Source organism: Lissotriton vulgaris, chromosome 10, assembly GCF_964263255.1.
Source record: "Lissotriton vulgaris chromosome 10, aLisVul1.2, whole genome shotgun sequence".
NCBI classification, from domain to species: domain Eukaryota; kingdom Metazoa; phylum Chordata; class Amphibia; order Caudata; family Salamandridae; genus Lissotriton; species Lissotriton vulgaris.
In genome coordinates, this window is record NC_141698.1 from 171,370,640 (window position 1) to 171,393,004 (window position 22,365).

At 46.8% G+C, this 22,365-nt stretch overlaps 1 protein-coding gene across 1 annotated transcript in view; it reads right to left on the reverse strand.

Moving 5' to 3' along the window:
• ERI2 (ERI1 exoribonuclease family member 2) overlaps positions 1-22,365 on the reverse strand; it is a 50,618-nt gene that overhangs the window by 11,591 nt on the left and 16,662 nt on the right. Inside the window, exons 3-5 of the mRNA XM_086940801.1 lie at positions 9,080-9,150; positions 8,902-8,982; positions 7,822-7,949 (exon numbers count right to left, since the gene is read on the reverse strand). Of these exons, the coding sequence (XP_086796927.1) occupies positions 7,822-7,949; positions 8,902-8,982; positions 9,080-9,150 (280 nt within the window). The remainder of the gene's footprint in view (positions 1-7,821; positions 7,950-8,901; positions 8,983-9,079; positions 9,151-22,365) is intronic.

Here is a 22,365-nt window from a genome sequence, read left to right on the forward strand (position 1 = left end):
GCATTGTCTGTCATGTAGGAAAAAGACCTTCCAACTGCTCTGTTCCTGCCGAAGCGTGGGATGAGGGGTAAGGGAGAGACCGGCTGAGCGGAGGTTTCTCTCAGGGGCATGGAACGAGAGGGGCTGTTGTGGTCCGATGTGTAGATGTGTGTGAACAGCTTGAAAGTTATTCTTCTTTCGACAGGGAGCTAGTGGAGGACGCGGAGGTGTTGGGTGATATGGTTGTGCCGGGGGATATAGAGGATTAGTCTGGATGCGGCGTTCTGGACGGACAAATTAATTTTTCGGAGGAAATTAGTTGATTTGAGCGTAGATGGCGTTGCCGTAGTCCAGTCTGCTGGTGATGAGGGTGCGAGTGACCATTTCCTGGAGTCGGAGGGCATCCATATGAATGTTTTCCGAATGTTATTTTTCTTGTCTTTCTTAATTCGATTAAAAAGGCTCAAAGCGGCGCTGCTCACATCACCCTTCTTATAGGATTTCATCAATTGTCCTATATTTGGGTTTCACTTGAGCGGCCGTATTTCTTCTCCTACTGGACGGGCAGTAGGAGAAGAAATACAGCAGCGCAAGTGAAACCCAAATATAGGACAATTGATGAAATCCTATAAGAAGGGTGATGTGAGCAGCGCCGCTTTGAGCCTTTTTAACCGAATCAAGAAAGACAAGAAAAATAATTTCCCAGGGGAACATTACAGCAATAAAGAATTTATCACAGCATGATTAATCTGCAAAGTTATTAAACTGAGACGGATAATAACATACCCTCTGATAGGAAAGCCCTGTCTAACATAAGATACCACCTTAGTTGAATAAAGAGGACCTGCAATTGAACCTGGGTCACGAGTGGAGTTTAGAAAGATTGTTGTGTTTTATTGTCCCGAAGAAGGTGGTGCGAACTAGCAAGATCCACCGAAACGGGTCGACATGTTCTAACCAGTTTGTTTTTTTTTAAAAATGTTTAATATTTGTGTGTAATTTGATGTAAGATATTGTATGAGATTATCTTTTGAAAATACCATCAACAGTGGTAAATGGGATAAAGAAAAACTAGTGCAACCACTGACTAATCATCAGATGTTTCTCGTCTTTTTTTAAAATATGCAGAAAAACTTTTTATAAAATAAAAATATCAAATGAGACATACGCCTTGGCAATGTTTTGATTAATGTATAGAGTGTAAGTACCTTTGTGGTTCTACTTGAATGTGGGGTTCAGAAAATGATGGTGAATGGTGGATGCGAGTTCATATGAGCAATAAATTGAAGCAAGCAGGAAAATAGTAATAGATTGTCTTTCAGATAAAATCCAATTCAGGAATTACCAAGGGAACCTTTTTGTTTTACTTGTATACTTACCCTATTCCCTTGGAATTCAAAGGGTTACTCTCTTCTTTTTTGACCTCCATCACTCCTAATGCAACATCTTAGAGACCTCCTCTTTGATGCGGACCCTTTCCCGGTCAGTCAACCTGTAAATATTGTGCTATACAGAAGGGCTGTCCACGTCATGGGTACACCAGTGAGTAACATCCAAGGACAGAGAGAACAGTGTGACGAACTGTCCCAACAACTGGCGACAGTCAGCCTGCTGCTCTGGGGTCAGTGTAGGGGAGAGGATCAAACCTTTCACTGACCCATTGTGCTCCTTGGTAGACAGGAGGTCAGGGAAAGGTTCACTCTCCTCTTCCACCCCATCATCTGTTGCCAAGAGCATGCTCACTTCAGACTAAGCATGGGCGGAAAATCCGTTTCGCTCGCGGATTTTGCGGATTTTCGGTAAATTCGCAATCCGCGAGATTCGCGAATCTCCCGCAAAATCCGCAAATCCGCGAGCAGCGGATTTTGCTCGCACTGTTCGCGTGAGTTCGCGGCTTCCCAGTACAACTTCGCGCCCCACGAATAAGTGCAAAATTGCAGAAATACGATCTTAGCAAAACTGAAACTACTTACCAGGTTCAAAAGTTCAGGCTCATCATTAGTAGCCATTTCCTGTAGTGCTTCCTGAGGGGCCCCTCCAGAGTTCAGTTGCCAGTTGCAACTATTATGTGACCCTGCTCTGAACCTCAGAATAGTTACACATATGCCACAAAGGTCCTGAATTACAGCTAAGGGAGACAAGCAGGAGCCAGGCTGGAAGTTCAAATCCATTAATCAGCCCCTAATTCATTATTGTCAGTTGGGGCAGGGCAGGTGTTGTAACTAATTTTGCAACAATGAAAGCACTTAGCAAGTGCAAAAGATCACTAATCAGGAAGCACTAAGGAAGCAGGTGCCAGCTAAAAAAATATTCTGTGACACATTAATCAGCCCCAAATTAATTCAGGTCACTTGAGGCAGGGAAGGTGTGCTTGCGTTGCCACAATAATGTACACTGACTGGACAACCAGAGGGTGCTGTGATGAAACAGAGGGTGGCATGGGTGGGCCAGAGGGTGGCATGAGTAGTCAGAGAGTGGCAGTGGTGACAGAGAGTGGCAGTGATGAAGAAGAGTGTCCCAAACAGGCTGGACACGTAGAAACAACAAGTTCGCGAAACTTGCGACCCGACAGGTAAGTTCGCAATTTGCGACATTGTACAAAACCCTCGCGAACTGGCAGAAACCCGCTCAAACACACAAAAAAAAAATCCGCAAATTCGCGAGAATTCGCGGATTTTGCGGATTGCGAGTTCGCAAATCCGCAAAATTCGCGAACGCGAGATTCGCAAAATTCGCCCATGCTTACTTCAGACCTCTCAAAGGGAGGTTTGAGGCGGTTCACATGGAGGACCCCTCAAAGGGTTCCTCGGAGTCTGCTCATTCACCAGGTAGGTGACAGCACTTTTGCGTTCCACCATCTCAAAAAGGGACTGAACCCTAGAGACCTCTGTGGTACCTCCCTGTATGCAAAGAGAAGGCATGGTTAGAGGATGTCCCACTTACGCCTCACAGGTTCTGTTCGATCCATGATCATGCCCTTTAAGGTCTGGTTGAACCTTTCCGCCAAACCTACCCTGTGGGTGGTAACGAGTGGTGAACTTGTAGGTTACGATTCACTACTTCCACAAGGATTTCATACTTGGATTTGAAATTGGTCCCATGGTCAGAAGCCACCTCTCTGGTGAAACTAACATGGGTATAGATGCCTATTAAATGCCCGGCCCACCACTGGAGCAGTCGTTCTGAGAGAGACTGCCTCCGGATCGCATGGTCTACCAAGACCAGGATGTACTTGTTGCCCATGGCCATCTTGGGATGCAGAGACTCCACAATGTTCATTCCAACCCTTTAGGAAGGGGTTCCAACAACTGGAAAAGGTTGGAGAGGAGCCTTACACTTCCTCCCACTCTTACCACTTGCCTGGCAAGTTCTGCAATGTCCATCTGACTGCCTTCACATGTGGGGCCAAAGGACGTGGGTGACAAGTCTGTCAAAGGTCTTGTCCTGCCCTAAATGTCCTGTCAAAGGCACGTCATGAGCCAGACCCAGTAGAAGGTCCTGAAGCGCTGGGGTACTACCAGCACAGAGGCTGACCCAGGCTCAGCGACCTAAAGCTTGCTGTACAGGAAACCATTCTCCCAGTAGATCCAGTGTGATCCAGACTGATCACCGGCTGCCTGGTTTGCAGCCTGCTGCCGCAAACCGTCCAGAGAAGGTGACTCTCTCTCCTCCCTGCCAAATTCTTTCCTGATGGGTCCACCTTCTTGCTGCCAATGGGTCAGCTCAGATAAGTCTCCAAGTTTAGCTATCTGCTCCCCTCAAGGTCAGCCTCCTCCAGGACCATGGTATCCTCAGGGGCGGGTTTCCCAGGCCCCTGCCCTTTCCCCTCTTCAGGAACCAGGGCCACTTCTTCAGGCTCTAGGTCCTTCTGATCACCCTTTCCGGACGCCATTGAACGAGTGGTCACGCATGCCCACTCTGGCAACCCAAGCATCTCCAAGTGAGACCCGAGCTCAACACCATCCACAAGGACTGCTCAAGGTCGTTTCCTAGCAGACAATCTACAGGCATGGGAGTGCTCACAACCACCATCAAGGGACCTGAGGTCCCCCCCCCCCCATTTAAAGGGAACCTGCACCACAATACACTGGTACCCGGAGTGGTCCACAGCAACTACTTTGAGGATCTTGTAGTCCCTGGGGCATTCCACTGAGACTAGGTGACGCTGGACTGAGGTCACCCTGGCACCAGTATCTGAGAGCCTCTAACGTTTTCCCATTGATGGTTACCCAGGTGCTGTATATTTTAGTGTTAGCAGGCACCTGGTTTCCTGGGACCATCTCACTGTCCCCTAGTGAGACAAGCGTCATTTCTGCAGGATCCCTATCATCTTGTGGGCACCCCTGCTTCTCTAGCCAACACAGACTGCCCACCAGTGGGTGGTTGTGCCCTTTTGGGGCACTTGGGATCCCCCTTCAAGTAACCTACTTGCTCACAAGTATAGCACTTGCAGCGGCTGGTCTCTGCAGGCTTTCTTATCTGCTGGGAGGTGGGAAGCTTTACCCTAGGTATTAGTTTGGGGCCCGTTGAGAGAAAAAAAAATAATAATAAATAAATTTAAAAAAAAAACTCCTATAAGGAGCAAGGGCCCTCACACCCCCCAGAAGGTGTTATGCTTCATCATCGGGTAGCTCCTCATTGGGCCAGCACTGCAATGCCCATGACGGGGATCTTTGCCGGATGTGTGCTCTTTTTGCCGATGTGAAATTTGAGGGGTGAAGGGGGTGAAAAAGAGTAATAGGAGTAGAGATGGGAAGGAACAAGTACGAGCTAAAAATAGCTATAAGGCTACTGACTGGGTTCTTATGGTTTAATGAAAACAAGGACTATAAAGTCATAGCAAGAGAGGGGGGTGGGATTACAACCTCTCAAGCTCAAAATGGTGTATGTGCAGTGAGGGGGGGGGGGGTCAACAGGTTTAATGCCTATTTAAAGTCCAAGGGATCGCAGCATTGCGTCAGGACCAAGGGATCCTGGTCTACTCATAAAGGGTCGGTTTGTATGCGTGTGTTTTGTCAAGTGCCGTCCCTGAAGAATGGACTTGTGATGTATTCCTGCACAAATAGATAAATAAGGTACCTGCTGGATACACCTGGAGGGGGAACAGATACTGACATGATTAAATCACGGAGGCAACTTCGGGTATCAATGACGTGGTGTGCAGTGTCAGATACGAGAATATTGCAAGACACATTGAAAAGAAGCATGTTAGGCAAACAGGTGACATGGGAAGGGATCTTTGTATATGTGCTATGTGGGTGAGAGGTGTGTGAATCTAAAAGTGTGTTTATTCCTACACCTGACTGACTGTTTGACTCTGGACTTTAGTGTTTGGAAGACTGCAAAAGTGACTGAGCAATTGAAGCATTTATTAGGAGGGGTGGTGGCCCATGTTTGAGACTCCGGATGTGATTTGTTCTGTGCTGGAGCTAGGACTTAGCTGCTTATTCTAGGTTTTAAGGTTAGTAGTTGTATTCTAATGATGGAGTCTCATTGGGTTAGATGAGGGTGCTTTGGGAAAAAGGAGGAGCCAGCATGTGTAAAAATAAAAGCTGATAAAGTCTAAAGGTTGTAACACTTTGGCATAACCCTTAAATATCTTTGCTAGACAGAGGTTCTCTGAAGGTTTTCTGATTAGGATTGGTCATGTGACTAGGAGATGAATATGGATTTAGTAGGAATAGGTATAAATGTTATGGTTTGTAGAGAAGCTTTCACCAAAGTTTATTATATTTAATAGGAATTTTGGAGTGGTCTGAATGCCCCTATAAAGATAGAAAAGAAATGTGATGCACATTGTGGTTTGTGTAGTGTTGGGAGATCTTAAAGTAGAAGGTGATGGTTCTTCTGACCTGGTCAGACGCTGCACAGCGAAGCACTTGCTATCTTGCCAACACCTAGAGATTTCTGATGAAGTGTATTCATAGAAGGATTGAAAGGAAGGTCTGCTTCTGTTTTAGTCAGACAGAGCAGCGTAGAAAGAGCGGTCCTCGATTTTTTGGAGGTCATTATTGCAAGGATATCGACTGTACTCCATTTGTTAACTGTTTGCTTGAGCGAAAACATGCTAGACCTTGGTAGGAGGCATGCAACTGGTAAATCAGTCCTAAGGGTGAGCATTGGACGATGAATAGCAGAGATAGGGTTTGTTAGTAGAGAAGGTAGTGAGGTGGCATTCTGTTGCGAACTTAGCTGATATGCATGATTGATGAGCAGTAGCGAAACGTGGGGCAACTTAAGAACTCATTGGTTTTAATATCTGTAGGGTGGAGCAAAGGGTAGGGTGTGTGTATTTTTTGGGCTCTAAAATGAGCAAGTGAAGGCATTGCTAGATGGATGCTGAGGTAGTGTACTGGCATGTCCCTCAGTGGTAGTGTTGCTATTTCTAGAGGGTTTGTGATATTTGTAGTCATAAATATGTCTGTGTCCGGGGGGGGGGGGGGGGGGGAGGGGGGGGGTGTCAGTAATTCACAATGATTACTGCTATAAGGAAAGAATTGAAAACCAACAATTGATGGACACAATGCAGAACAATGTCATACATTCACCCCAGAGATCTGGGCCTAAATCCATTGCTTTTTTGCTCACCATGCCATTCCAGTTTGGATCCAGACATATGCAAATCAGTCTTGACCCTGCGCCTAATGGGAATAGTCCAGCCCGAACTGCTAGGCCCTGTCCTCCCTGGACTGGAAACAAGCATTCTAGGACTGGTTTTGGGCTTTCAGCCCTCATCAGCCAGAATAGCAGGACTCCAGTGGCATGGAGAGCACGGGACTCACGTCCGAGCATACCCGTCCCACTCGGGGTGACAAATGCAAAAAAACAATTAATGGACAGAATGCAGAACAATGTCATACATTCACCTCAGTACAGAGATCTGGGTCTAAATCCATCGTTTTTTTGCTCCTCCCTATTTGGGACGGGTATGCCCAGACGTGGGTCCCGTGATCACTACACTACGCCCCTGGAGTCAAGCTATCCTGGCTGACGACGGCTGATAGCCAGAAACCGGTCCTAGGATGCTTGATTCCGGTCTAGGAAAGACATGGCCTGGCAGTTCGGGCTGGACTGTTCCCATGAGGCACAGGGTCAAGACTGATTTGCATATGGCCATGTCTGAACTGGGGTGGCTTGGTGCGTAAAATAACAATGGATTAAACCCATATCTGTGACTGGGGGTGAATGTGTTGCCATTGTGCAACATTCCGTCCATCACCTTGTGTGTTTTGCTATAAGGGAAGAAAGCATCAATGGTGGAAGCGTGAGATCAATGAAGAGTTGGGTATTTTTACAGGTGTGGTGAGGTCTGGCTAGCATACAGTTTCTAAAAATGGTGTTTACTAAAACTAGTGTTTTCAAAACCTATACCTAACAGAATGACAAGTGGCAAAGGTAACCTACATGTCTCTGCACTACTTAGGGCCTATTTTATTTTATTGCTTTGACCAATCCTCTTTTTTGTGGAGCCAACTAAGGTACAGCAGGGTCTGTGGAGAGGTGCACTGCTCATGGCAGTTTTAACTTTGATCCCTTCAATCATCTCCACTTGAGAGCATGGGGAGGTGGGTTAGGAGGAAGCCTGAGAAGGATTATGTATTACAGCTGCTTAATTGAGATGCTGCTTATCCTCTTAATCCCTAAATGTTTACCTTAGATGTTAAGCAGCATTTGTACTTTGCACCCAATCCACCCTTTCTGGTAGCACTATTCTTGAGTGAGATTTTTGGGTGGGTGTCAATGGAATTCTGAAAGTTGTAGGAATGTTCAGCACGGATAGTGAGCCATGTGTGCTTTCCTCAATACTAAATATATATAACTTGTAATATTAAAAAGGATTACCTGCTTAATACCCGTCAATTCAGTACAAAACTCTGACAAAATTGGATGTTCCTGCGGCTGGACATAGGTTTGGAATTCAGATTCAACTTCACCATTTGACGTGTTCAGCAAGACAGCAGGAAATTCAACTGGAGGGGAAAATAATGCTTTTTTAACACTAGTGTGAAATGATTACGCCAAGGAAATTGATTTAATACGGAAGAGTGTGGACAACACCTTTTTTGAATTAGCCTTATCCTAGAAAGAAATTTTTACAATCCAGTGTGGTAGTACTTGAATGCTTTCAGATCAGTAAGTCTGTAGTTCGTTTTGTGACCGTGAACAACAGTGCGCCAAAATATATTGTCACAAGAGGATTTATAGAAAGGGTATACAAATTAAGCCACTTCCATTGAATGCACCAAGAAAAATCCCCCTCAACAAGGATTTTATTAATTAGAAGACTTTCAAATGAGGATTTAGAAGTTGAAAATTATTGTGGAAATTAAGGAACCTACTTTGACCTGGATTAGATCACTTTCGTCTGAAAGATGCCATTTCTATTGTCCTCCCAAACCATTAGGTCATGTGGCTACCTTGGACCTACATCTTGTGTTATTCTATGGCAAAGTAGGAACAGAAGCAGACACAGGAAGGGCAGTGCATTTTCTCCCACATGAAGACTTACTTCAAACAGGCATGCCTGGCGTTAAATTACTTTCCAACTATACAATTTTAAATCTGCCCAGGGAAATTGAGCCATGACCCAGAACAGGTGCATGCTTTGCAAAGGCTGAGAAACCGCAGGTTTTACAGGTATACTGAGAAAAGGTGGGGAGTGCAAGTGTCGCCATAGAAGGCATTCAAGTTTTGTTTTCAAGCATGCAGTGCATCAAGGGTTATTAAAAGTTCCCTCGAACGAGAACAGTGACTTTTCTTAATACAAAGCGTAGGAGGAGTCCATAATACCCTAAAAATACCCCTTTAAGCAGAAAAATCTTTATTTTGAGAGCCTAAGGATCTATAGATATAGGCTGGCCTTATCAGTTTCAAGGTCAAATGCAACATGTATTGAGCTCAAGAACAGTACTTTTCACTTACTTATTTCCTGGCCAAAATGCTTAGTATCTTTCCAGCAGGTGGACTCGAAATCAATAATAATTAAGTAGTCAAAAAACTGTTCTGCATTCAATGAAAAAGATAAAAAGCATTAATATTTATTAATCGGAAGAAATTTAATGTTTGGATTAATTTATTTACTTTAAAAAGCGTAACTCACTGGATTTGGGTCTTGCTGGATTCTTGCTGCTCAACGAAGTCACTGAACTTCTGCGAATTAATCCAAGCTGTCTAAAAAAAAAATTGTTTGAATTACAAAAAGATAAATTTGTGACTCAAATGCTACGCTAGGTATAGCTTTAGACTGTGCAATAGGTTTTCTTCCATTTAACTTAAGACTATTATTAAATAAAACAATATTTGAAATGTACATTATATTGTGGCTTTAGTGTGGCCGTTCTAGAGCATTTCCATTTTATATACAGATCCAAGCCTTTTATTTTTCTAGAAAACGCCAATTAAAAACCTCAGCATTGGCAAACTGACGTTTAGTCACTCATACAGGGCTGCTCACCCGTTTCCACTACTGAAATTATTTTAGTTTAGTCAGGTTAACCCTCTTTGATACATTGCTTGCCGTGATGAAAGAAAGCAGTTCTTGGGATTTCTGCCAGCCTTTGACAAGTAAGACCCGCCACAACCCCGTTGTGTGTGTGTGTATTTATATATATCTCCATGTTACTGATTATTTCGTTGTGCATTGCACGCCTAGCTCTGGTTATGTTGTCTAGGACCTGGTCTGCCAATCTCAAAATTGCATAGTTAGTCAGAGAAGCAGATGCTGCAGATTGGACACGTGGTCTCACCTTAGCCCGCCTAAGCATACAAATCTCTGTCAGACAATCCTGGGAAGTATACAAAACTAGGTATTTATCCACAATACACTCCATACTCTCCGCCTGGCAGGACCATTATAGTTAGGACCATGTTTCCATAGGAAAAGCATTTTTGACTTGCTTGTACCTCCACAAAAGTTAACAAAAAGTTTCAAGTTGGGTCTTCTTGTGAATGGAAATTTTCAGGGTGATCAGTTAACCCCTTCGAATCTCATGACGAGCTCATCTCGTCATGAGCCACGGTGCTCGTGACGAGCGGAGCTCGTCATGACCTTTAGAACGCTCGCACGCTGGGCTAATTCCCCTGCTGTGCGAACGTTCTAAAGAAACGGGTGTGATCATGACGAGCTCAGCTCGTCATGAGCACACTACCACCGTGGCTCATGACGAGCTGACCTAGTCATGAGCACAGGGGCGCTGTGCGCGCCCTCCGCACAGCATGGGAATTTGCCCAGCTGCGAAGGGGTTAAGCTGCGGTGGAGGAAATAAAAAAAAAAGGCGTGGGGGGGGGGGGTTTGGGGGGGGGGGTGGTGTAAGAGTCTTTAGACAAGCAGGCAGCCTGAACCGCTGGGTGGAATTACACCAAATTTGGCAGAAAGTTAGACTTTGTTCTGGAGATCATGCTTTTGATATTTGGTGTAAATTGGTTCAGTGGTTTTGGAGCTATTAAAGAAAAAAAAGTGTTTATCTGAGCGGAGCCTAAGCACATGTCTCATGGTGGGATCTGATTCTATGTCAGGACCAGAAGCTTAGATTATGCATTTCTTCCTTCACTTTATTAAATCAGCAGCCTTTAAACAACTAATTAAAGGGGAAAAAACGGAATACTGCATAGCCCTTGAGCCCGAGGGGCATGAGTCTCTATTGTAACACTCCAATCACAGTCTATACCGGACCGGTGTATATAACATTAGGACGTCCCTTCCTGTTCCTCTTGCTTCACTGCTCATCAGTTAAGTCACTGCAGTTTCATTCTGTCTACATTCCTACGCACTTGAGTGATTACTACTGTTGGCTTGTTATTGTTAATTGTTTGGGTCATTGGCTCATTTTGCCACTCTCGTGCGACGTAAGCTTACAAGCGAGAGCACAGGTCCTGAGACGGCGCTGTTGCCCATGTCCTCGAACCGGTCAGATGCGGGTGAGGCAGTTTTCACACGTGCCTCACCGGCAGCACAAGCAAGTTTGGGAGGAATTCCTTGTTGAGCTCTAGAGCAACATACATCTTTAGCAGGCGTTTCCTGACCAAACCAACCCGCACTTCTGACACCGCCTTAGAGGTAGGTTTTCCCCATGTGCATGGAGCGTTGCAGCGCCACCTGGTGGCATTTTGATAATATTGCAGCAAGTTACATGACAGCTTGAGCACCGACGAGTGGCTGCCCTAAGTAATATAAAGGGTGTTTTTTTTCTACACAATTGGCTGAGCTCACTCACCCTCATTGATGATGAACCCGGCCAGGGATCACAAATATTCCTCCTTTCAGGACCCTGAGGAAGAATGACCAGGCCTTCCTCCAGCTGTGGACTAGACATTGGGATCCGGTTGACAAATTGACTAGATGTATTGCTTGGGTTTTCAGTGACCCTGCTTCTATGGAAGCTGGACCTAGTGGTAATGGGGGAAAGCAGTCCCCGAGCATGACGTAGGACACCTGCAATGTTTTGAGTGTGCACGCTTAGAAATCTACCCTACCGGGAGGAAGACTATCATGGAGAGAAGTGTGAGGAGGTTGCCCAAAATCAGGACCCGGTAATGGGGTCCCCTATAGAGGGGGGAGAGGTTTGGGGATGGGGTGATAAAAAAACCCACAAAAAAACAAAATCAGATGGTGTTTGAGATTGAAGGAGACGCACCCAAGAAGAGGACTCACCTGCTCTAAGAGCATATCCCAGACACAGGAAGCCAGGACGGAACTCCAATGTGGATCCATCACCTCAAAGCCTGAAATGTGAGAGATCTTCATGACCACACCAAACATGGATGCCAACCGACTGACTTGGGATCCACATGTCGTGATGGGTCGATGGGAGGGCCATTAGTCTGTGGCGGAACTAGTTACATATCAACTGCCTGGAATTCCTGGCCGGATCCTTTGCAGTCAAATCCCTCACCAGGGACTGTGTGTTCTGCTGTGTTCTACTACGAATGGACAACATTTTGGCGGCCCTTAACATCCATCGATTAGGAGGCACCGAACTGTGAACATGTGTAGTGATACCGATTACCATTTATATAGCACGCAGTACAAAACACTTTTTTTTAAAGACCACCACCAAACTCATTGATTTGATCAAAATCCTCAAAACAATATAAGGTTGATGAGCCCGGCAAGGTTTAAAATTTATGCCAGGTAGGTCTCATCCGCATGTTTCCAGCCTGTGCATAACCTACTGAACTATTTATCAATATCAGGACTTGTAATATGCAATTAGTTTACAGCCATTTTTAGGTCTCGCCTATTATATTCCGCAAGGAATAAATAGACGAGAGTATTGGGGGCAAACCAAGGTCTAAACCATCGCGGATTTCGTAGGGTGCATGTGCTCATGCACGCGCTTGCCTCAGAGAGCTTCACTTCAAAGGCATCCAGTCCCCCGCTTCACACTTCACAGCCGCCAGGCCGTGTCTCGCATTTCTCCTCCCCCGCCCCCTGCTTCACACTTTTCACTCCGCCAGGCCGTGTCCCGCATTTTTTTTAATTTCCAGAGTTTACAGCTATCTCTATCTCGGAGCCACAGGCGCAGCTCAGGACATTCAGTAGCTTGCTTGATGTGCACTACCCTCAAAGGCAAACAGTAGGGGGAGTTAAGTCTTCTCAGGCAATAAGACGGGGGGGGGGGGAAAATCGGCTCGCGGGCAAGTCGATCGCGTTATCCATTTCGTCAACCGTCCTTCTCCGCCTCACTGAGCAAAGTCGGTGCAACAGACCCTGCTTGCTGAGTGTGGAGAACGTGATGCTTTTGAAGCTTGAGATACTCGTGTGAGCACAGTGAGCTTTCGTCGCTACAGGACTAGCTTAAAATACAAATAATGTAGCTTCTGAGTCAGTGTAAAATACACAGGCCCAACCAACAAGTGTATCTCTGGTGCTCAGCGCCCAAGTAATGACGTACGAGACGGCCCTGTTATCGCTCACTTTCTCCCGATCACTTTCTTGCATTCAGCAAAGAGCGCCCCCGAGCTTTCAGCAACAGGTCAGTATGTTGTGGCAAAGGCGCAGCAATTGTCCATCACTGGCAGAAGACACTGTCCGATGCCTCTATTGATGGAAACTCTCGTTTCTGCCCAGCGTGCGCTTTGCGGTGGCCCCGAGTGAGAAGCAGTAATGGTGGTACCTTATTTGAACGAGAGAACGATTGAAATATGCAGAAGGCACTATATATTCAATCTCTCTCGCAACTTTTGTTTAACACTTTGTGTGCAGTTGTTAACTTTTAATTGTGTTGCTACTTTTAGAAATGGGTAAATTTTGATGCGTTAAGTGGAATTATTGTGTGTTGTATACATGTATTTGAATAGGAACTCTGCCCGTAAAGTTTGCGACATAATATTGCTCATTTCTTATCTTTGTAGCTACACTCTTTGCCCCGGGGAAGCCAGTGAAACCTCCCCACACTCAAACTGCACCGTGTATTGCTGATATTTAGAGCCACAGCGCAGGTCTACATACTGTTGCGTGTATTTCCTTCCTAGAGAGAGAGCGCACACATTGACATATTTTCGTTATGATCACACACTAAGTGCACAGGTGATCTAATGATTAGCTTGCTCTTAAAATACCGTTGTGAAAATATGTGTATTGGTTCTAGGATGTTTATATGAGATATAGTGGACATGCCGCCAACTTCAGACCGTGAAGGGGCAAGTATACAAATATTTGCACAACTGTCGTAGGAAGTTTGCACCGATTTTTACAACAACTGAACAGTGCAAGAACGACACTCGTCGACCAGCCGGTGCGTAAATGCGTTTGGTTCCGACGATGGATGCAGGCGTTTTTTTGAAGTGGCGAACCTGTGCAAATTCGTTAGTGCTCCCACTGGGCAGTGCAAATGGCAGTACATCATTTACTCGGCACTGGCGCATTTATGCAACACGCATATCCATTTACTCTTTTTTGCCACTTGTTAATGTATCCGAAATGTATTTAGGGCTCTAACGCGTCGCATTGCAGCTACATCTTAAGAACTCTTTGGATCTTTGTCAAAACACTTCAATGAGCCAATGAGCATATCTGACTCGTGAGCAGTGCTTGAAATAGAGAAATAGAAGTGCAGGTACTCTGAACCAGAGTACCTGCTTGTTTCTGAGAAGCGTCAGTACTCTCCAATTAAACTCCGTACCGTGCAGTACCGGCCCATTTAAAGCACTGCTCATGAGAATTATCCAACTGCTTGTATGACATGCTGAATAAGAAACATTTGTGATGTAATCTGGTAGATAGTTTGTATTTTATTAATTGAGGTGATAATAACATTCACCGAGTTGGTACTAGCTGTTCTTACAGACCTAGACTCGCTGAATAAAGTTATTGTCGAGAAGTGGGCAACACACACTACACACAATACCACTCAGTGCCACATAATTACACGCCACATAATTACACCGCACTCAATGCAACATACACTCCAAATACCACACAGTGACACATAGTTATACTCTACTGAATGCAACACACACTCCACACAATACCACTCAGTGCCACATAAGTATATGCTACATAATTACACTGCACTCAATGCAACATACACTCCAAATACCACTCAGTGCCACATAATTACACACCACACAATTACACTCTATTGAATACAACATACACTCCACACAATACCACTCAGTGCCTCATAATTATATGCTACATAATTACAATGCAACATACACTCCAAATACCACTCTGTGCCACATAATTACACGCCACACAATTACACTCTACTGAACACAACATACACTCCTCATAATACCCCTCTGTGCCACATAATTACACGCCAAATAATTACTCTATCGCCCCCTCACTCTATCTATCCCCCTCACTCTATCACCCTCACTTTATCTATCGCCCTCACTTTATCTATCTATCGCCCTCACTCTATCTATCGCCCTCCCTCACTCTATCTATCGCCCTCCCTCACTCACTCTATCGCCCTCCCTCCCTCCCTCTATCTATCGCCCTCCCTCCCTCCCTCTATCTATCGCCCTCCCTCCCTCCCTCTATCTATCGCCCTCCCTCCCTCCCTCTATCTATCGCCCTCCCTCTATCTATCTATCTATCGCCCTCCCTCTATCTATCTATCTATCGCCCTCCCTCACTCTATCTATCGCCCTCTATCTATCCATCTATCGCCCGCCCTCTATCTATCTATCTATCTATCGCCCTCACTCTATCTATCGCCCTCACTCTATCTATCGCCCTCACTCTATCTATCGCCCTCACTCTATCTATCGCCCTCACTCTATCTATCGCCCTCACTCTATCTATCGCCCTCCCTCTATCTATCGCCCGCCCTCTATCTATCGCCCGCCCTCTATCTATCGCCCGCCCTCTATCTATCGCCCGCCCTCTATCTATCGCCCGCCCTCTATCTATCTATCTATCTATCGCCCTCCCTCACTCTATCTATCGCCCTCTATCTATCCATCTATCGCCCTCTATCTATCCATCTATCGCCCTCTATCTATCCATCTATCGCCCGCCCTCTATCTATCGCCCACCCTCTATCTATCCATCTATCGCCCGCCCTCTATCTATCGCCCGCCCTCTATCTATCCATCTATCGCCCGCCCTCTATCTATCGCCCGCCCTCTATCTATCTATCCATCCATCGCCCGCCCTCTATCCATCGCCCGCCCTCTATCCATCGCCCGCCCTCTATCCATCGCCCGCCCTCTATCCATCGCCCGCCCTCTATCCATCGCCCGCCCTCTATCCATCGCCCGCCCTCTATCCATCGCCCGCCCTCTATCCATCGCCCGCCCTCTCTTTATCTATCTATCGCCCGCCCTCTCTTTATCTATCTATCGCCCGCCCTCTCTTTATCTATCTATCGCCCGCCCTCTCTTTATCTATCTATCGCCCGCACTTTATCTATCTATCGCCCTCCCTCTATCTATCGCCCTCCCTCTATCCATCGCCCGCCCTCTATCCATCGCCCGCCCTCTATCCATCGCCCGCCCTCTATCCATCGCCCGCCCTCTATCCATCGCCCGCCCTCTATCCATCGCCCGCCCTCTATCCATCGCCCGCCCTCTATCCATCGCCCGCCCTCTATCCATCGCCCGCCCTCTATCCATCGCCCGCCCTCTATCCATCGCCCGCCCTCTATCCATCGCCCGCCCTCTATCCATCGCCCGCCCTCTATCCATCGCCCGCCCTCTATCTATCGCCCGCCCTCTCTTTATCTATCTATCGCCCGCCCTCTCTTTATCTATCTATCGCCCGCCCTCTCTTTATCTATCTATCGCCCGCCCTCTCTTTATCTATCTATCGCCCGCACTTTATCTATCTATCGCCCTCCCTCTATCTATCGCCCTCCCTCTATCTATCTATCGCCCTCCCTCTATCTATCGCCCTCACTTTATCTATCTATCGCCCGCCCTCTATCTATCGCCCGCCCTCTATCTATCTATCTATCTATCTATCTATCTATCTATCTATCTATCGCCCTCACTCTATCACCCTCACTTTATCTATCTATCGCCCTCACTTTATCTATCTATCGCCCTCACTCTATCTATCTATCGCCCTCACTCTATCTATCGCCCTCCCTCACTCTATCTATCGCCCTCACTCTATCTATCGCCCTCCCTCACTCTATCTATCGCCCTCCCTCACTCTATCTATCTCCCTCACTTTATCTATCTATCGCCCTCCCTCTATCTATCTATCGCCCTCACTTTATCTATCTATCGCCCTCGCTTTATCTATCTATCGCCCGCCCTCTATCTATCGCCCGCCCTCTATCTATCTATCTATCTATCGCCCTCACTCTATCTATCGCCCTCACTCTATCTATCGCCCGCCCTCTATCTATCGCCCGCCCTCTATCTATCGCCCGCCCTCTATCTATCGCCCGCCCTCTATCTATCTATCTATCCATCTATCGCCCGCCCTCTATCTATCCATCTATCGCCCGCCCTCTATCTATCCATCTATCGCCCGCCCTCTATCTATCCATCTATCGCCCGCCCTCTATCTATCCATCTATCGCCCGCCCTCTATCCATCGCCCGCCCTCTATCCATCGCCCGCCCTCTATCCATCGCCCGCCCTCTATCCATCGCCCGCCCTCTATCCATCGCCCGCCCTCTATCCATCGCCCGCCCTCTATCCATCGCCCGCCCTCTATCCATCGCCCGCCCTCTATCCATCGCCCGCCCTCTATCCATCGCCCGCCCTCTATCTATCGCCCGCCCTCTATCTATCGCCCGCCCTCTCTTTATCTATCTATCGCCCGCCCTCTCTTTATCTATCTATCGCCCGCCCTCTCTTTATCTATCTATCGCCCGCCCTCTCTTTATCTATCTATCGCCCGCACTTTATCTATCTATCGCCCTCCCTCTATCTATCGCCCTCCCTCTATCTATCTATCGCCCTCCCTCTATCTATCTATCGCCCTCACTTTATCTATCTATCGCCCGCCCTCTATCTATCTATCTATCGCCCTCACTCTATCACCCTCACTTTATCTATCTATCGCCCTCACTTTATCTATCTATCGCCCTCACTCTATCTATCGCCCTCCCTCACTCTATCTATCGCCCTCACTCTATCTATCGCCCTCCCTCACTCTATCTATCGCCCTCCCTCACTCTATCTATCGCCCTCCCTCACTCTATCTATCGCCCTCCCTCACTCTATCTATCGCCCTCCCTCACTCTATCTATCTCCCTCACTTTATCTATCGCCCTCACTTTATCTATCTATCGCCCTCACTTTATCTATCTATCGCCCTCCCTTTATCTATCTATCGCCCTCCCTTTATCTATCTATCGCCCTCCCTTTATCTATCTATCGCCCGCCCTCTATCTATCTATCTATCTATCTATCTATCGCCCTCACTCTATCTAGCGCCCTCACTCTATCTATCGCCCGCCCTCTATCTATCGCCCGCCCTCTATCTATCGCCCGCCCTCTATCTATCGCCCGCCCTCTATCTATCGCCCGCCCTCTATCTATCGCCCGCCCTCTATCTATCGCCCGCCCTCTATCTATCGCCCGCCCTCTATCTATCGCCCGCCCTCTATCTATCGCCCGCCCTCTATCTATCGCCCGCCCTCTATCTATCGCTCGCCCTCTATCTATCGCCCTCACTCTATCTATCGCCCTCCCTCTATCTATCGCCCTCCCTCTATCTATCTATCGCCCTCCCTCTATCTATCTATCGCCCTCCCTTTATCTATCTATCGCCCTCCCTTTATCTATCTATCGCCCGCCCTCTATCTATCGCCCGCCCTCTATCTATCTATCTATCTATCGCCCTCACTCTATCTATCGCCCGCCCTCTATCTATCGCCCGCCCTCTATCTATCGCCCGCCCTCTATCTATCGCCCGCCCTCTATCTATCTATCTATCCATCTATCGCCCGCCCTCTATCTATCCATCTATCTATCGCCCGCCCTCTATCTATCCATCTATCTATCGCCCGCCCTCTATCTATCCATCTATCTATCGCCCGCCCTCTATCTATCGCCCGTATCTATCGCCCGCCCTCTATCTATCGCCCGCCCTCTATCTATCGCCCGCCCTCTATCTATCGCCCGCCCTCTATCTATCGCCCGCCCTCTATCTATCGCCCGCCCTCTATCTATCGCCCGCCCTCTATCTATCGCTCGCCCTCTATCTATCGCCCTCCCTCTATCTATCGCCCTCCCTCACTCTATCTATCGCCCTCCCTCTATCTATCTATCTATCGCCCTCCCTCACTCTATCTATCGCCCTCTATCTATCCATCTATCGCCCGCCCTCTATCTATCGCCCGCCCTCTATCTATCCATCTATCGCCCGCCCTCTATCTATCGCCCGCCCTCTATCTATCGCCCGCCCTCTATCTATCGCCCGCCCTCTATCTATCGCCCGCCCTCTATCTATCGCCCGCCCTCTATCTATCGCCCGCCCTCTATCTATCTATCCATCTATCGCCCGCCCTCTATCTATCCATCTATCGCCCGCCCTCTATCTATCACCCGCCCTCTATCTATCGCCCGCCCTCTATCTATCGCCCGCCCTCTATCTATCGCCCGCCCTCTATCTATCGCCCGCCCTCTATCTATCGCCCGCCCTCCATCTATCGCCCTCACTCTATCTATCGCCCTCCCTCACTCTATCTATCGCCCTCCCTCACTCTATCTATCGCCCTCCCTCACTCTATCTATCGCCCTCCCTCTATCTATCTATCGCCCTCACTCTATCTATCGCCCTCCCTCACTCTATCTATCGCCCTCCCTCACTCACTCTATCTATCGCCCTCCCTCACTCACTCTATCTATCGCCCTCCCTCACTCACTCTATCTATCGCCCTCCCTCACTCTATCTATCGCCCTCACTCTATCTATCGCCCTCCCTCTATCTATCGCCCTCCCTCTATCTATCGCCCTCCCTCTATCTATCGCCCTCCCTCTATCTATCTATCTATCTATCGCCCTCCCTCTATCTATCTATCTATCTATCTATCGCCCTCCCTCTATCTATCTATCTATCGCCCGCCCTCTATCTATCTATCTATCGCCCGCCCTCTATCTATCTATCTATCTATCGCCCGCCCTCTATCTATCTATCTATCTATCTATCTATCTATCTATCGCCCGCCCTCTATCTATCTATCTATCTATCTATCTATCTATCGCCCGCCCTCTATCTATCTATCTATCTATCTATCGCCCGCCCTCTATCTATCTATCTATCTATCTATCGCCCGCCCTCTACCTATCTATCTATCTATCGCCCGCCCTCTATCTATCTATCTATCTATCGCCCGCCCTCTATCTATCTATCTATCTATCGCCCGCCCTCTATCTATCTATCTATCGCCCGCCCTCTATCTATCTATCTATCTATCGCCCGCCCTCACTCTATCGCCCGCCCTCACTCTATCGCCCGCCCTCACTCTATCGCCCGCCCTCACTCTATCGCCCTCACTCTATCGCCCTCACTCTATCGCCCTCACTCTATCGCCCTCACTCTATCGCCCTCACTCTATCGCCCTCACTCTATCTATCGCCCGCCCTCTATCTATCTATCTATCGCCCGCCCTCTATCTATCTATCTATCGCCCGCCCTCTATCTATCTATCTATCGCCCGCCCTCTATCTATCTATCTATCGCCCGCCCTCTATCTATCTATCTATCGCCCTCTATCTATCTATCGCCCGCCCTCACTCTATCGCCCGCCCTCACTTTATCGCCCGCCCTCACTCTATCGCCCTCACTCTATCGCCCTCACTCTATCGCCCTCACTCTATCGCCCTCACTCTATCGCCCTCACTCTATCTATCGCCCGCCCGCCCTCTATCTATCGCCCGCCCTCTATCTATCGCCCGCCCTCTATCTATCGCCCGCCCTCTATCTATCGCCCGCCCTCTATCTATCGCCCGCCCTCTATCTATCGCCCGCCCTCTATCTATCGCCCGCCCTCTATCTCTCGCCCTCACTCACTCGATCGCATCACCACAGCATCACTCAGTGGCACCGCAGCATCACTCAGGGGCACCGCAGCATCACTATGTGCTACCACAGCATCAATCTATGCAACCATTCAACAACAACTGGTTCAAATAGGTTCTATCAACGTTTCAAGCTTTATTACAAATGTCACAAAAAGATGTTAATATTTCACTTCTGTTCTTGGATTTTCATCACAATAAAATACACTGAACAAACTTTTGTAAATAACTTTTGTGAAGATTAAGCTATTGCCATTATAAATTACAATACCTTTTATTCAAGTATTAATTTAGAAAAATTAAAAGCCATTGTTATTTGTAATATTAATACATCTAAGTCACGTAAATACAACACATATTGCATTACACATGCTGTAGGTGTCATATTTGCGAAAGTTATAACTATTGGCATTGTAAATGACAAAGCTATTAATTCCTCTATTTTCAAACACCAACACCTAAATAAAAAATATGTCATTTTCAATACCAAGAGCTTAAACTTTCCTAATGCGAGACCTATTGCATTGCAAATGCTTGTTAATTGTGTTGTGCCAAGATAGGCATCCTATATGCAAATGCAATCCTCAATCGCTGGTTTAAAAGAATAAGCAGGGATTTGTCGGAGTCTCACATTTGACCTCCGTATTTGACACCACCACAGGGGTGCACTGGTCTTTTTACCCTTCAGACTCATTTAAGTAAGGGGAAATTTCATCCGAGGAGGGCCAGTGCCATCCCAAAAATCGGAAAATTGGCCAACTGAGAGGTGCCAGGCAACACCTTCATACAGCTAATGGAATACTAAGTGGGGAGGAGCCATTTCAGAACATATATTTTTCTGCCGAGAAATTAAACTGTTGCCCCTAGTAACAGTAAGAAATACTAAGACTGCAAGTACTATTCCCCAAGATTCAACAGTCCTGCAACGAATTGGGTGACTGGCGGAGAGAGTTGAGGGGCGGCCATGCAGAAAGTGCACTTTCCTACACATTTAGATTCATTATCCAAGCACCGTGGTGTACCAGGCAGTCATTAACTGCCATCAGTTACCTTTTAGCCATAAAAAGAAGAACATTCTAAACATGCCCGATTTTAAAACTGTGCTTGACCTTGGTACTCGAATTTGGTAGGGAGTGTCTCAAAGTTCTCATCAAAAGATACAGGAGCAAAGGCGTTGGGAAAACTAAGGGAAAGGTGAACTTATGCACATCACATAAAGTAGTCTCAATCTGCAACCAGTATTTTTCCTACTTGTGTGGACCCTAACTATGTACAAATTCCAAATCTGAATGAGTCACAATGAATATTCATGATGTAGGTCGCAAATAGCGACTCGATTAAACACAATCACAGGGATAATGATCTGCAAGGGTCAGCAGACCACCATGTCCAATAGCTTTTCAAATGAAGATTAAAAAAAAAATTTTATCTGCCCATTTACTGTCAAGTCAAAGGGGCTGAACTCATCAATTGGGCTTCTGAAAAGGGCACTCCCAATATGCCCTTCCAAGTACTGAATCAATGGAGTCCAAACCAATTTTAGAAGCAGTGGAAATATGAAAGATTCCTAAAATGTGTTTAGTAAATTGCAAGAAACATTTCAGCGGGAAGGCACAGCTATTTGGACTGCTTGCGATCATAAACACGCTTATACAACTTGCTTCGTTATCTGCACAAGATCAGACAGTTTGGTGAAGCTGAAAATCTAAAACTACAATAGTTACTTGTTATCAGGATCTTGACTTTCCCACTAGATTTTGATGAGTGAGCCAAAAAAGACTGGGGTCAGTCTTCAAAGGCATAATATCCAATGAGCATGTATTGCAATCCAGTTTTATTATCACACACTACTACAAACTAAGGCGAATTCGAAGTTCTTCCAATCTTGCAGAGATAACCAAAGACAGAAAATGAATGCCCTAGATCACCCAACTTGGTCCCATTCGGAGA